Source organism: Lynx canadensis, chromosome B1 (genome assembly GCF_007474595.2).
Source record: "Lynx canadensis isolate LIC74 chromosome B1, mLynCan4.pri.v2, whole genome shotgun sequence".
NCBI lineage: Eukaryota > Metazoa > Chordata > Mammalia > Carnivora > Felidae > Lynx > Lynx canadensis.
The window spans coordinates 155,645,441-155,661,028 of NC_044306.2; the positions used below are offsets into that span (position 1 = coordinate 155,645,441).

The window sequence follows — 15,588 nt, forward strand, 5'->3', positions numbered from 1 at the left end:
TTTAAAGCAGGAAAAAAACACTCATATAATTATTTGGAAATACAAATTGCTACTTGAATACTAGCTGCAGATAATATGACAAGGGGGGGGGACTCAGCACAACCTACTGTGACTTAAAATAAAAAGCTCAAATTGGGTAAAAAAAAAAAAAGCTCAAGGTAAAAAGCTCAAAGCAGTAATATAAGAATAGTTGTTTCTTAATTATCTGACACACTAAATCCTGGGTACAGTCTAGTCAAAACTGCCTATTTGCTGTCAGAAACAAGGGTTAGGTCTTTAATAAAACCATGGAAAAGGAATTAAGTTGAATTTCAATATATGTGAATCGTCAACAAAACTGTCAACAGAGAGCCAACCAAGAGATCTTTATTTCTAGTAAAAGCATGATACAAAGCAAAAAGGGATTTTCATATTCCATACTGAAAAACATAGGGACATTTTTCTGACAATTATTTGAAAGTCAGATCCTAAACCTACCGAACAACACGAAGTGTAAAATCATAGTCATTTTAAGAAGAGTCTTTTTTACTTTATTTATACCTGAAAATAGAGATAGACATAAAAGTTTTTGAATGAGTGAAATTTGAATGGGATAATAATGAGTACACCCTTTTCAAATGCACAGGTTTACCACAAAAGTGTTGTATTTTTTTTCCTTATGAAAATAACATAGGTGTTTTGACACGGGCAGGCCTTGAACGACAGCACTGTCTAGGCCAGTTCAGTGTGATACACGTAATTGAGGCCTGAAAACTGAAGGTAGAGCTGCAGGCTTTGAAAGTGTGAAGTGAAAAAAAGATCTGAGAAAAGATGACAGTTGAATCCCACTTGAATCCATATCATATCATTCAGAAACATTTTCAAACGTTTCTTCTTGACAGCAGGCTAACCACAGTACGCTGAAAAGCTCTTAAAATAACTTGAATTGTCACTCTGCTCTGCCCCTCGCTTTTTTTTTAAATGTACTTTCGTTCTTATTTGTCTTATTGGACAAGCAAAGGTGTATAATTCTAGACCCTGGTGTTCTAACGAACCGACTGAATATCCCATTCCTGAGAGTCTCATACCAACATGTCTAATTTTCAAATTCTTGTTATTTATGACTATATAGGATGATAAATTTTTTGTTTGTTGTATTTCAATCAAACAGTTTCACCTGGATCATTCTTTCTTCTTTAATATGTTTTGTCCTCCATTCCATCCCCTCATGGTTCTCTCTCCCTTGATTCGACGTATTTTTTGTTTTATGAAGTCATTTCCATGACATGGACTGACTAATGCATATGAATTGGAGTTATAAATAGAGCAAAGTTACTACTGGATAATGCCTCTGTACTTCTGTCTTCAGAACATAATTTTGGCCCATCACGGAGGCTTCATTTTGTTCAAGTAAAAAATAGCTTCACTAGTGACGATATTTTCTACAGAGTTATAATACTAACTCGAGTGTTAAGGGTCTTTTACCAGGAGATGGTATCTATTCAAGTTGTGACTCCCTTAAAATTGTATGTAAAATGGTTTAGGTGCATGTTTGTGAAGCCAGTTGAGCACCCACACATGACTGCTTTTCTTTCTGGTGAAAGGGTCCTATGGCTTTGATTTCCTTTTCAAAGAGCTAAGAAAACTGGCATAAAGAAAAAATAAAAAAAGGTAAGTCTTTTTCTTTAGTGAGTTAACTTTATTTTAAAATTTTTTTAATGTTTATTTATTTTTGAGACAGAGAGAGACAGAGCATGAACAGGGGAGGGGCAGAGAGAGAGGGAGACACAGAATCTGAAACAGGCTCCAGGCTCTGAGCGGTCAGCACAGAGCCTGACGCGGGGCTTGAACTCACGGACTGTGAGATCATGACCTGAGCCGAAGTCAGACGTTTAACCGACCGAGCCACCCAGGCGCCCCTAGTGAGTTAACTTTAATATAAACAAGAAAACTGGAAAAAATGAATCAGAAGGACCCCCCACACATCTTATGTATGTAAGTATTACCCAATGAATTGCAGTATAACATAATGGAAGAAAGTTATAACTCAGAATTTAGAAGTGAATAAGGTTTTAACATTATCTAATCTACTACCATCATTTACTACATAAAGAAACAGGTCCAAAGACATTCATAATCTGTTCAAGGTCACACCTGACTCTGGTGATTTTATTTAAACATATTTAAACAGTGATGTTTGAATATTTTTAGCATCCTCTCCCAAAATTATGTTTTTTTTTTTTAATGTTTATTTATTTTTGCAAGGGGTGGAGGGGCACAGAGAGGAGGACAGAGGATCCAAAGCAGGCTTTGTGCTAACAGGCTAACAGCAGTAAGCCCGATGTGGGACTTGAACTCACATACTGCGAGATCGTGACCTGAGACAAAGTCAGATGTGCAACTGACTGAGCCATGCAGGTGCACCCCAAAAACATGTTTTGATAACATTTTATTAGGAGCCTTATAGGAGTGCATTACTTTTCTGTAATTGTCAATTATTTAATTTTCATATTCATGTGTTAATTTATATAACACAAAGAAACAAAAATGAAAGTAAATCGATAAAAGAGACTTCACATCTATGGAAAAATGATTGAATAGGCATTGTCTATTTTAAGTATTTTGTTTCCTGTTTTTTCTTTTTCTGTGTAACAATGAAATATCAACATGCACACACAATCTACAGACAGTGCAAAAATGGTAAGTTCAACTTTAAAGGCTTATTTTATAAAACAGGAACAGCCATATAAATCAAGACCAAGTTGTTTATAATCATTAACAAAACTAAAAGAATCTGCATGCTATCCTTAAAAATTATATAAAATAATTTTAAAAACCACAGAAACCATAATTTTATATTTTGTACTGTTTTTATTCAAGTAATTAATGAAATTACAAAGTGTCAAAGAAGAAATATTTTATTGAAAGCCAAGAAACCTTCATCATTTTTTTCTGAGGTCATAAATTGAAGAGCTGACATCTTGATTTATCACACTGTGCACTTTTAATAGCCAACAAGTTTGCTATTAAATTTTAATCAATCTGCCTATTAAATTTCTTTCAAATGGTTTGGAGATACCTCAGCTTTTTTTAATAGAAAATTCATTCACTGGGAATCTATTAACATGGACTTCAATGATATGTTTTCTCCAAAGTACAGATTTGGGTTATTGTTAGTTCAATACGAAATTAAATATTCTGAATGTAGAGGTGTTGTTCTATTGTAATATAGAAGTTCAAAGATTTAGATGTGGGAACCCTAGACATTACTTTGTCTATTTGTCTTTATTTTGCGCTAGCTGACATTATATAGGTCTTCTTGTCCAGACGCATGGTTTTTTCTACAATAAATACTTAGAAGTCCAGTTACTGGGCCATATATTGCTCACATTTCAATTTAGAACATATTGCCAAAATTCTGTCAAATGTATTTGTATCACTTTACACTTCCATGAGAAATTAAATTTCTCAGATTCTTACTAGGACTTAGTATTGTAAGCCTGATATTTTTGCCAATTTCATACAAGTATCACATGATATCTCATATTACTATTATGTTTACACTTTCCTGATTACCAAAGAGATGGGGTCATTTTTCATGTTTATTGGCCATAAGGGTCTCCCATTCTGTGAATTGCCTGTTCTTATCTTTTGCCTGTATATATTGGTTTATAGACATTCTTTATACAATGTAGGCATAACATTTTGTGTGTTATATGTTGTTTACTCTTTCTCCCAATATCTTACTGTTATGAATACTGTTTACATTTTGAGGCAAGAACATTACTTTTTGTTATAGTTCATAATCTTTGTTATTTTGTTTTTAAGAACTCCTTTAATCTAAAATCTAAAGTGTATATATATATACATATATATAGCTTTAAAGTTTAATTTTTTTGTATTATATATTTATATTTTATATAATATATATTGCATTACATACCATAATTATATATAATAATTTTACATAATTAGCTGAAAGCAAAGCTTCTCAAAGATCTTAGGTTTTCTGACAGCTCAAGACAAATAGGGTAGAATTGGAACTTAGAATTATTGGTGAATCTTGGCTGCACAACAGTGTAAGTGGTTAATCTGTAACGGAAATGATGAACCTATACTATTCAGTCATTCATCTCTAAAACTCATCCTTTGTAGTCAAAGGCATATCTTTCTGTGTGCTGTTAAATTGGGACGTGTTGAATATATTTGGACATTTTTGAATACATTCCATAATACTGAAAACAAAAAATACTAAGCCTAAAGATAACCAGCTGAGTTTGCTTAACCACAGGCAAAATAGTGGTAAATTACAGTTCTTTTTAGTAAATCAAAGGCATTTAGCATAAGAGTATTTATCTTTGTCATTCACACTATATTTAATTCATTTTCTCTACATCAGATTATCTCTTGATATCTGTTAATGGTATGTAGCCAATTCCACAGCTATATTTATTTGTAAATCACACACAGCTTGTGCATTTTCATTTAATAAAACACACTTCAGAAAAAAAAGAAAATATAGTAACTACTTAACAATAGGAAATGATTTACCAATGTGAAAAAAATCTGACTTTTTGTATAATGCTCTGTACTATATTGACATACTTTCCTATATTGAACAAATTGTATAGCTTACATGCAGAAAGTCTATCCTGGCTAAAACTTGAATATTAAATTTAGAACCAACATTTTAAAAACATGTCTGAGAAAAGTAAATTCAAACAAGTTATCTATGAACAAAGAGATTCTTAATAACATTCAGAGAAGGCCTATTTCATCATATAATCATAATTTTGTCCTTCCTAGAAATGAGGCTGTTTCAGGAAACTTACATTGTTTCCATTTGTCTACATCAAGATTAACTATCTTCTTTCAATCTGTGTATCCTCTCAAATCTTTCTTAATTCTCCAATGATTTTCCAGGGTTATAAATTACTTTCTATGAATGTGATGGGTAACTTATCTTAGTTTTTGAAGCACTCACATTCCTTATAATGATAAATTATGGAGAAAGACTGTTAGGAAAATCATAGGAGAACCTATCAGATAAACACTTACTTTCAAATGACATGCAGTATATAAGGTTGAGCTATGTAAAGTGTATGCTTCTGTATGTAATGTAGTTCAATAAAATAGAAGCTATTTTAATCAGATACTACACAATTATTGGTAATGACAATTTAAGTACTATATCTTTCTTTTTTTCCTTTTTTTAGTGTTTTTTTTTTTTTTTGAGCGAGAGAGAGAGAAAGAGAAAACAAACAAATGGGGGATGGGTATATAGAGAGGAGACAGAGAATTCCAAGCAGGCTCTGTGCTGTCAGTGCAGAGTCCAATGTGGGGCTCAAACTCATGAACCATGAGATCATGACCTGAGTCAAAGTCAAGAGTCAGATCCTTAACTGACTAAGCCACCCAGGTGCCCCATAAGTATCTTTTTCTAATGAGGGCTCTCTTTGGCTAACCCTCTTCCACAATTTAATTTTTCATGTAATTGAATTAATCTCTAATTACTCTGAAAGTAGCATATATAAGTTAATACAATCTATTTCTTAGAAAAAATAATTTGAGCAAGTAATGGCTTTGTTAATTAACTTTGGATGCTATAAACTACATTATATCATCAGAACCTTTATGTTTATAATCCAGTAGAAACATTTTTCCAGATGAGAGTTACAGTCAGGTTTTGTTTTTAAATTTTAAGACATTCCATAGTTTTTGTGAAAACTGGAATTAGCACATAAAATAGTTTAATTTATACATCATCAGTGTCTTTTTGAAGTTAACTCAAACAGATTTTCTACTTGTTCTAGGCATTTTCACATTGTCCTTACAAAGGACAATATCAAATTCAGAAGTATAAACAGCTGGGGAAAGTTATATCTTTGGTTGGTTTTAATACTAAATCATTATAGGCAGAAGCTATTTACCTGATTTTTTAACAAAATTGTTCCCTGACCAAAATGTTCATTCATCCTTTTACTGAAACATAAAAAATTAAAGATAAAGGATTCTACCAGTAAAATACCTTGAGGCCTTCCAGGAAAGAAAAGAATGATTATAAAAATCTTCTTGCAACCTAAATCCTAAAACTAGGACAATGATGCATAGCAAATCAGCATATTGCATACCAAATAGTTTTGAAAAGTATGGCCAACCCATTTCTCCATATATTTACAGTGTTTTAAAGTTTTTCTTTCACTAAATGAATAGGCTGAAACCACACTAAACAACTATACCTAGAGCAAAATAAAGTAGAAGGAAATCAATGGTACATGAAGGAAATTAAGAAATAAAGATGTTATAACTTGTGGTTTTAAGAATATCTTATTTCCATGTGAAGTGATAAAAATCACTTTGAAATACATTCTTGGAAAATATCTTTATTCTAATCTTAGCAAGCTTCATGAAAAACTGTCATAATAAGAAAAGAGTGAAAATTTTTGTTGTCATGAATAGGGTTTCGTGCTCAGATAGATCTTGTTTGGGATCTAGATTTCGTCCTTTAGGAATCATTTCACAAACCTGGCTTCTTCATGGAAATAAAGACAATGGATGAATAATGAATAGTGTACAATAGGCAAATTTGTAGCTGTACACATTAAAAGAGAAATCCCAAGTTGATCAAAAACTATAAAGAGCCATACTGTGTTCTATTAGAAAAAAGAATACCAGCAATTTCGGAAGAGAAGTTGAGTATGTGTGTTTAGTTGTTCAAAATATATATTTTTTGAAAATTATATCTTCAGCGACGAAACAACAGTAATATTTCAAAAATCAGTGGAAATGTTTTATAGTGTTACATTTAGAAACTATCAAGGTATGGTATTTCACCGCAGCTTGTTTGACTAATAGTGAAGAGGTATGAGGGGGGCACGGGGATGGCCCAGTCAATTAAGCATCTGACTCTTGATTTTGGATCAGGTCATGATCTCACGGTTCTTGAGTTTGAGCCCTGCGTTGGGCTCTGTGCTGACAGTGCTGAGCCTGCTTGGAATTTTCTCTCTTCCTCTCTCTCTGCCCCTTTCCCCTCTGTCATTCTCTCTCTCTCTCAAAATAAATAAATAAGCTTTAAAAGAAATAAAGAGATAAGAGATGGTGCGAACTATATATAAGGCAGTCAGATAATAAACCATAATAAAAAAGAATCTACACAGAGAATTCTCTTTGTGAAGGGACCTATAAAAGCTACAATAATAATAATAATAGTAGTAGTTGTAGTAGTAGTAAAATACAAACCATTTTTGCTACTGTAGAGTTGATTGTGAGAGGCTGGATGGCTACGATTGAAATGATTTACATCAAAGAGACAAATTTAAAAGCAAAGCATAAGAAGGACTCACTGGACAAGCATTTTAAAAGTCTTCTTTTTTCAGTTCCTACCAACAATTTATAGCAAGAATATTTGCCCCAATTGTGTAGAAATCAATATTTAATATACTTAATTTTGTAATGGAGAATTTATTCTGAAAGTTATTTGGTCTCCTTGAGTTCGGAATCAAGATACTAATAGCATTGTTTACTTATCTACTTGACATAGCATTTCACTTTTACAACCTGTAACTATTTTACTTTTGTGTTATTAAACTGATTTTCCTAACACAGATTTCCTTATTTTTTGTACATTTTCTGATTATGTCTTTATTGATGACATGTATAAAAGAAAGGAATTAACACAGGAAGCAATGTTGCCTCATTTACAAATGAAGAATGTAAATGTCAAAAAATACTAGATATAAATGTAATGTGAATTTCATATGAAAACTTTATCCATGTCATATATACTTATATTTGTACTCATAATATCATAATACTTATTCATAACAAAAAGTAATTTGTTATACAGGTTCTACTCTGATTTATTAGCTATGCACATCATTTAACTCTTTTGCAAATTCCTCAAATAGATGTCAAGTTATAGCAGGATCTGGTTAATGTTTACAAACAATTTTATAATCCTTCAAAGCAGCAAGGCTTTGAGAAATATGACAAATTTTATGCATATAAGCCAAATTTTATTTACTGACATTAATAAAGTGCAGTGAATGAGTATGAGGGTTTCACCCTAGTACGCTTTAATTTATAGAAATCATTAATTGCTGTGAAACACCACTTACACATCTTCATTTGCATTTTTCTTTAAAAACACAAAAGCAAAATAAGTTGAAAAGCCTGAATATTAATGAGGTGACAGGTGATTTATTGTGAAGTTTCTTCTGCCTCAGTGACCAACCTCCCGGGAAAGACAATACAGGCTCTGAGAAGACATGAGTTTTAAAATGGGAATGAGTCACATCCCTGCTCTGCTACACCACTGGTTATTTAGCAGGACTGTTTGAATTGAACTAGTGTTCTCTAAGCTTCTGAAGGGCAGGATGGGGCTTGGAGGAAAGAGAAGACAGTGTTTGCTTATTTTATTATCTAAGGTAGGGAGAAGAAATATTTTACCTTTATTGCTTCAATGCTAAAATATGGTTACAAATCAAAAGTGGAAAGCACAACTAGGCAGATGTAATGTGCATTTAACTTCTAATTTAGAATAGACAATTCAGTTTTATTAGTTTATCTCTTTTTTTTAGCCTCAAGGGTAGCACCACTTTAGATAAATTATTATTTCTTTTACTTGGTATTCAGGTAACTACTGTATTCCGACTACCTATTACTAGAAAAAAAAGGGGAAAGAAAACCTTCAGTAGTGAATGATGAATTTTAATATCTAATTATCTCAGAGCACTGACAAGGATCAGTTTTCATTTGTTAGAAGATATAAGTGAACTTCTGAATAAAATAATGATAATAGTACTTGTGTTCCAGGCACTGTAGTAAGGAATTAACATATGTAAACTCACTTGGTCCTGTCAAGGTCCCTGTGAAGAGGGTGCTATTTATATCCTTATTGCATAGACACTGAGAAAATAAGCAATTTACCAAACATCACTGGATTGAAACCCCATTCTCAAAACTACTATGAAAACTACAATGAGTAAGTCAACAATTTGCAAATGTCTATTTGATGATGCTTTCCCCCTTTGTATCAACAATGTCCCTAACAGGTGATGCCTTTCAGTAGGTCGTTGTGCCACTGAGAGCCAAGATTTACCCCTAAAATTGATGAAAAGATCGTCGTAGGCCATCATAATTGTACTGATTACATAAATTTACTGAGAATGCATGTGTAGATTAATATGAATCTGAACCTTGAATGGAGAATCCCATCAACATTAATAAATAAGTGCTGGACATCTACAAAAGAGACAGTTTTCAGTCATACACCACATAGGTTTGGCTTAAATAAATCTAGCTTTACCAGTCAGATCTCCATGTATAAAAATCTAAATTGCATTAATTTCTGTGGGAGGTTGATAAGACAGAGGGTGGGAGGTAGGGGGAAATAAAAATCCACCTTTGCTAGTCAAGCTATTGTTTCAAAAGAAGAAATGCCTTTTTGCTAATCCTGCCACTACAATGGGTTACATTTTTGTAATAACTCCACAGCTGAGGAGGGGTGGGCATGGGACACTTGTCATAATTCATACAACATCATATTGGTAGCATCTATCTAGCAAAACTAGATTTTAAACTGAAATTTCTGATGTCAACTCAACTAATGAAATAAAAAGAAAATGGGAAATGCAATTATATTATTCACAATGAGATAAAGCCTAATAAAATCTAATTTCAGAAAATACCCCAATTTCTATACAGATCTATAAAAAGAGAGGAAATGTTTAACCACTAACTGAACTAGCAGAGCAGTTTCTCAGAAATGCTTCATTTTATGATTAAACTCAAGTTTCAGAGGCATTGATGGTCTAACTCATTCAGGGCAAGGTTTGGCCAGTAGAGATTGTGGGTAGGAGATATGAGTAGAAGATTACTCTAGCTACATATTGTTTCTACCACTACTGGGAAGTTGGAGCTACTGGAAAGTTGGGTGAGATTTCTAATACACCTGGGGGAGGCTCAGGGATTGAGGCCTGACTTCAAGATATGAACAAATAGTAAATATTTAAATGAACAAATAAATGAACCCTCCTGTGGCATTTGTAAAATCTTGAGTTTGGATCAGAGTTAAACTTCTTTAAAACTTTTTATACTCAACTACCACATTAATGCTCTTGAAAGCTCCTTCAAACTGTGTAGGCAGTGGCATCAGGGAAATTAACTTGATAGTTGCCCTGGGGTACCGGCCTCAAGGAATTCTTAATTTATGAGTGAGTAGCATTGTAGCAAACAAGTCAGAAGCAGGAAATACATCTTAAAACGCACAGGGAACCTTTGCAAAAACCCCTTCATGAATATACATATTCAAAGGACAAATGTAATGGAAGGTTTTAAAGAGATGAGGTGACCAAACAACAAAATTCCAAAGAGAATATATAAGAATGATTACATGAACTGAAAATTATCAATAAATCTTCCAAGGTTTTGCATGATTCTAAGGAATAAAATCCCAACGGTAATCAAGTTGATCACACTGGAAAATCTAGGCAGGTAATCTGATACATAGGATATAACAAGTTGGTGCAAGAACAGAATATTAAAGATGGTTTGAAAAAATAAAAACCCTTGAGAAAGAGTTCTGTACTGCATGGTAGATGTTTTATTCTTAATGGATCCCAAAGATGATAATGATGAATTCCTGTTTGGAAGAATAGATGGTAAGACATACAGAATTATAAAATAATTATTCTTTTGATGAATTGAGCAGTGGTATGAATACGAAAGAAAACCTAAAGTAAAAATAGGACTGGCTTTTAGACAACTTCTTGTAGTTTTCAAGGGCCAGAACTGTTCTAAAGACAAAAATAAGAAATTTAATATAACTGACTTGGAAAGAAAGGAAAATGGGGTTTAAATTAACAAAAAATTGCCAGCTGGTAAGAAACTAAGAATGAATGGGAAGTTAGAATATATGAAGATGCAAAGATGCAGTGCCTAGAACTTTTATTTAATAGAGAATATAATCTTTTGATTAAATAATGGTGAACAATTATGTTGCTGAGGTGGCTGAAGGGTTTATCTGGAAAGGTGAATCTTGGATTCCACCTACCTAAATATGATACACACGCCTGAATGCAGGGAAGATAGGACCCTGGGAAATAAGACAAGATTAAAGAAGGAGGTTAAAGACGATCTTCAGAGATATACTATGAAGAAACAAAATTTTAAAGTACTCCAGGCATCTAAGACAAAAAATAATGAGATGAGAATAAAATGAGTTTCTGACTTGGGGGAATGGGGAATTAATGTGGGAAATCAAGAAGATCACTCTGATGTCTACCACCATTAAAGTCACTGAGTGAAAGGAAGAATATATATCCTGAAGGAAGAGATCACTGGCTGGACACACTTCAAATCATAAATTCAACTTAACCCCCTCCCCAAAGTCAACATTAGAATAACTTATTGGGTGTCACAAGAAATTTTATACCATTCTTCAAGAGTAACTTTAAGAAATACTTTTAAAACTAAAGATTTTGCAACCAGATTTAAACATATGATCGGTCAGTATAAAATATTATTTCCTTTAAATATACTTCAAACTGACCCAGTCATCCACATAATTACATATTCCAAGTTGATGAAATTCGTTAGAAGGGACTAAAAAGGTACAGAATGTTATTTGTGATTGACCTGAAAATCAAGGTCATGAAAACGTGTCCATTTAAAACAATTTTTAGTAAAGTCACATACCTTACAATCTTTATATAAATTTAGATCATAATGCTAGACAACATAATAATTTTACATATTTTCACCATCTTCGCGGTAGGCAAATAAACAGTACATCATTAGAATACATGATCTCATCTTTTGTTGAAACAACAATTGTTCTATGGTTACTGTGATCATTAGATGCAAGATACTTCTAATAATAAATCCTATTCATAAGGGTAGCTTTCTTTCTAGTAACATACTGTAAATTTTCCATCTGTGGGATTAGGCAATAAACAAAGTCTGTCACTATGAAAGCAAATTAGTTCCTAAATGTTGAAGGCATCTGTAAGTAATCTGCATTGTATGATTTGAAAGTATGTCTTAAGTTAGAGTATTCATATTAAAATAAATTTTCACAAACTAACCATTAAAATAAAACTTGAAAAAGAATATTTAGATGATACTATGTAAATCAAAATCTAGCAAATAAAAACAGATTAATAAAGAAACAAAATACAAAAAGGTATTTTTTGGAGGAATAATTGCACTCACTATTCCTACTCAGGCAGAAGTGACAGAGAAAATGTAATATCATTATTAGGTTATAGTTGTTATATCACTGTCCCAAATAACATATTAAGATTACATATAACATGGGTCCCTGTATCAGGTTCAACTTGGACACTATTAGTCCCAACTTCTTTTATGTAAATAAGATGCAAATTAATTGAGTAAAAGTAATTAAGAGCCACACCAGGATCTAAATTTTTCTGAATCATAACCATGATTGTTAATTGTTTGTTTCTAAGTAGCATTTAATGTAACAAAAAGCTAACAGAAGCAGGTTTAAAACCAACTAATAATCCTAGTCCGGGGATAAGGAAAAAAAACAATGTTGTACTCAATATATGTGTACTCAATATATACTTAATATATGTATCAAAAATATCTGTTAGGACACTGTGACTGGAATAGGCTTATGCAAATTCCACCTTTCCAGATAAAACTATACTCTAAGTATTCCCCAGCAATGTCTACAGTGTCCTCTAGCTCTAGACAAACATAGCATTTACTCATTTTGACTGGAGTTGATTTAATTTTAATCACCCCCTCCCCCAACACACACATACACTGAATAAGAGGGAGGGAAGGAGGGAAAGAAGGAGACGGAAAGACAGAGAAGAATAAAAAAAAAATCAACCACAAACAAAATAGTAGCTTAAGGAAACTTCACTTTCAAAGTCTAAATTGATGCCCTAGGCACATGATAACCAGAAGCGCACGCACACACACACACACACACACACACACACACACAAATCATAATATATGTATATATATATTTTTTCTCTTAGATCTTTAAATATGCTGGATAAGTTTGTAGATACTAAGATCAGATGTGATTTTTACCCCAAATATACAGGTTGTCTCAAATATGTATTAGACAGTATATTTTTACTTCCACAAAGACTATGAAATTGCTCTATGCCTGGGACAATGTGGAACTCTATGATGCTTAGCAGACTATATAGCCACATAATTGCCCATTTTCACTGCTTCCAATGAGGCCTGACAGCTCACCAGTTATTAAAGTGGCAGATGACTAGAAAAGGAAAGTTCTCATTTTCTAACTTCCTTTCAGAAAAGATTTCCTGAAAACTCAGGATTCAAAAAAAAAAAAAAAAAGGCTTATGAATAATGGAACACACTGTTACACTCAGCCAGGTTTTATATCCTTGCAATATTCCTATCACTTGGAACAAGGTCCAGAAGTTCCGAAAAGAAAAAAAAAGAAAAAAAAAAAAAGCAATGCATTTAAGAACTTCATAAAGTAATCACAAACATACTAAATAGGAAAAATAATTTCTACTTACCTCTGTTGAGTGACGCTGAACTGTTTATGTCTCCAGTAATGAAGGAAGACTCCGACTGCTTTCGGACCGTGTCATTCCACATTCTACGAATTCGGCTCTGGATGGGGTAAAGGCACAAAAGGAAATGAACTCACCAGGCAGTGAAGTTTCACACAAATCGTTCTGTTTCTTTCTGTCATAGTTATACGAGACCTTTGGTCCGGCATCTGGCAAATGTGTAACTTTTACATGCTTGCAGTATGGTAGCATAAGAATATCAGAAACTAAATTAATGACAATAATTGGTTCTCATTAAGTGTATTCCGAAATGCTTATACCAAAAATAATTGTAACTGAAAAAGCAATAAATGTAATGTACTATACCAATTGAAAAATGTTGAAGGTATATGGAAGTGTCCTCTAGACAGTTAGAATTTTAATAATTTCAGTTTCCAGAATGAAACAATTATTTTCATTGTAACTTTTATGGGAGTGGATATTTAAATATGTATTAAATTGTCAGTTTTATTAACAAAAGATTTAGTTCAAGAATTCAGAAACTTGCAAGAAAGAAAAAGGTTAGTAAGGAAAGAATAGAGTATTATTAAAATGCAACTAAACTCAATATTTTCCATAAGTTTTGTAAGATCAGTGTAATTTCACAGGTTATATATGATTTTGACTTTTCTTTCTCTCAAAGGAGATAAAGGAAGTCAGTTCACCCTATTCATTTCTTCACAGTAGGTAATTTATAGAGAACTGAAAATTCTTACATCATTATTTATATTCTCAAATTCAGTTTTCTAAGTGCCAGATAACTGAAGCAGTGTAATATTTGTCCATTATTGGGAGGTGGATTTTTTTCTACTTTATTGTTTTGCTATTTTATTGAGTTAGGGATCAAAAAAGTATTAACAATCCTGTGATGAGGAAACAAAATATTTTCAGTTTTTCCAAGGATGAATAGTTTTAAGAACTATTAATTACTCCTAGTCATGGTAGTGGTAAAACCAAGCTCACAAATGGGTTATGTTCCGAATATATTTGAACACCGTGAATAAGAGGAGTACCTAAACTTAAAATATTAGACAATTGGTTTTATAAATCTTGGGGCATTTCTGCATTGTGTATATTGTTTTATAGGTCAGCAACCACACACAAAGAAACACCATAGACACCAGACACACACACACACACACACACACACACACAGAACAAAACTAGTAAATAAAAGAGTAAGAGAGGTGCCTGAGTGGCTCACTGAGTAGAGCACTTGACTCTTGATCTCAAGGTCATGAGTTCAAGCTCATGCCTACTTAGAAAGAGAGAAAGAGAGAGAGAGAGAGAGAGAAAGAGAGAGAGAGAGAGAGAGGAGAGAAAGAGAGAGAGAGAAAGAGAGAGAGAGAGAGAAAGAGAGAGAGAGAGAAAGAGAGAGAGAAAGAGAGAGAGAAAGACAGAAAGACAGAAAGAGAGAAAGAAAGAAAGAAAGAAAGAAAGAAAGAAAGAAAGAAAGAAAGAAAGAAAGAAAAGAAAAAGAAAACTGGTACAGGATTATAGATCCTCATATAGAAACATACTTTCCTCATATAGAAACATACTTTAAAACTTCAAGCTTAAATACTAGGGACAATTCTCTCACATTTGTTTCTATTTGTCATTTAATTAATTAAAAATATTAATTAGGGGGCACCTGGGTGGCTCAGTCAGTTGGGCGGCAAACTATGGCTCAGGTCATGATCTTGTGACTTAGAGTCCCGCGTTGGGCTCTGTGCTGAGAGCTCAGAGCCTGGAGCCTGCTTCCTATTCTGTGTCTCCCTCTCTCTCTGCCACTTCCCTGCTTGCTTTATGTCTCTCTCTCTCCCCCCCCGCCCAAAATAATAAACAACAAAAAAAATTAAAAATATTAATTACCCTCTACTGCATACCAAATGCTACTCCAGAAAATACAAAGGGAAAAGGCAAACAAAAAAATATCTTTATCTTTGTGGAACTACTAGGTTAGTAAGTGATAGATACAACAAATTACCACAAAAATAAATGCCAAAGTAAACAATGGGCCCACAAATCTCCACAGAACCATTAATTATTATAGCTG

The 15,588-nt window shown here is 33.0% G+C and overlaps 1 protein-coding gene across 10 annotated transcripts in view; it reads right to left on the reverse strand.

Annotated features, from left to right (window-relative positions):
- Nucleotides 1–15,588, reverse strand: part of ADGRL3 (adhesion G protein-coupled receptor L3) — an 820,040-nt gene that overhangs the window by 14,053 nt on the left and 790,399 nt on the right. For all 10 annotated transcript variants that reach the window (XM_030313795.1, XM_030313793.1, XM_030313791.1 and 7 more), the window contains one exon: nt 13,515–13,611. In XM_030313795.1, coding sequence (XP_030169655.1) covers nt 13,515–13,611 — 97 coding nt within the window. The remainder of the gene's footprint in view (nt 1–13,514; nt 13,612–15,588) is intronic.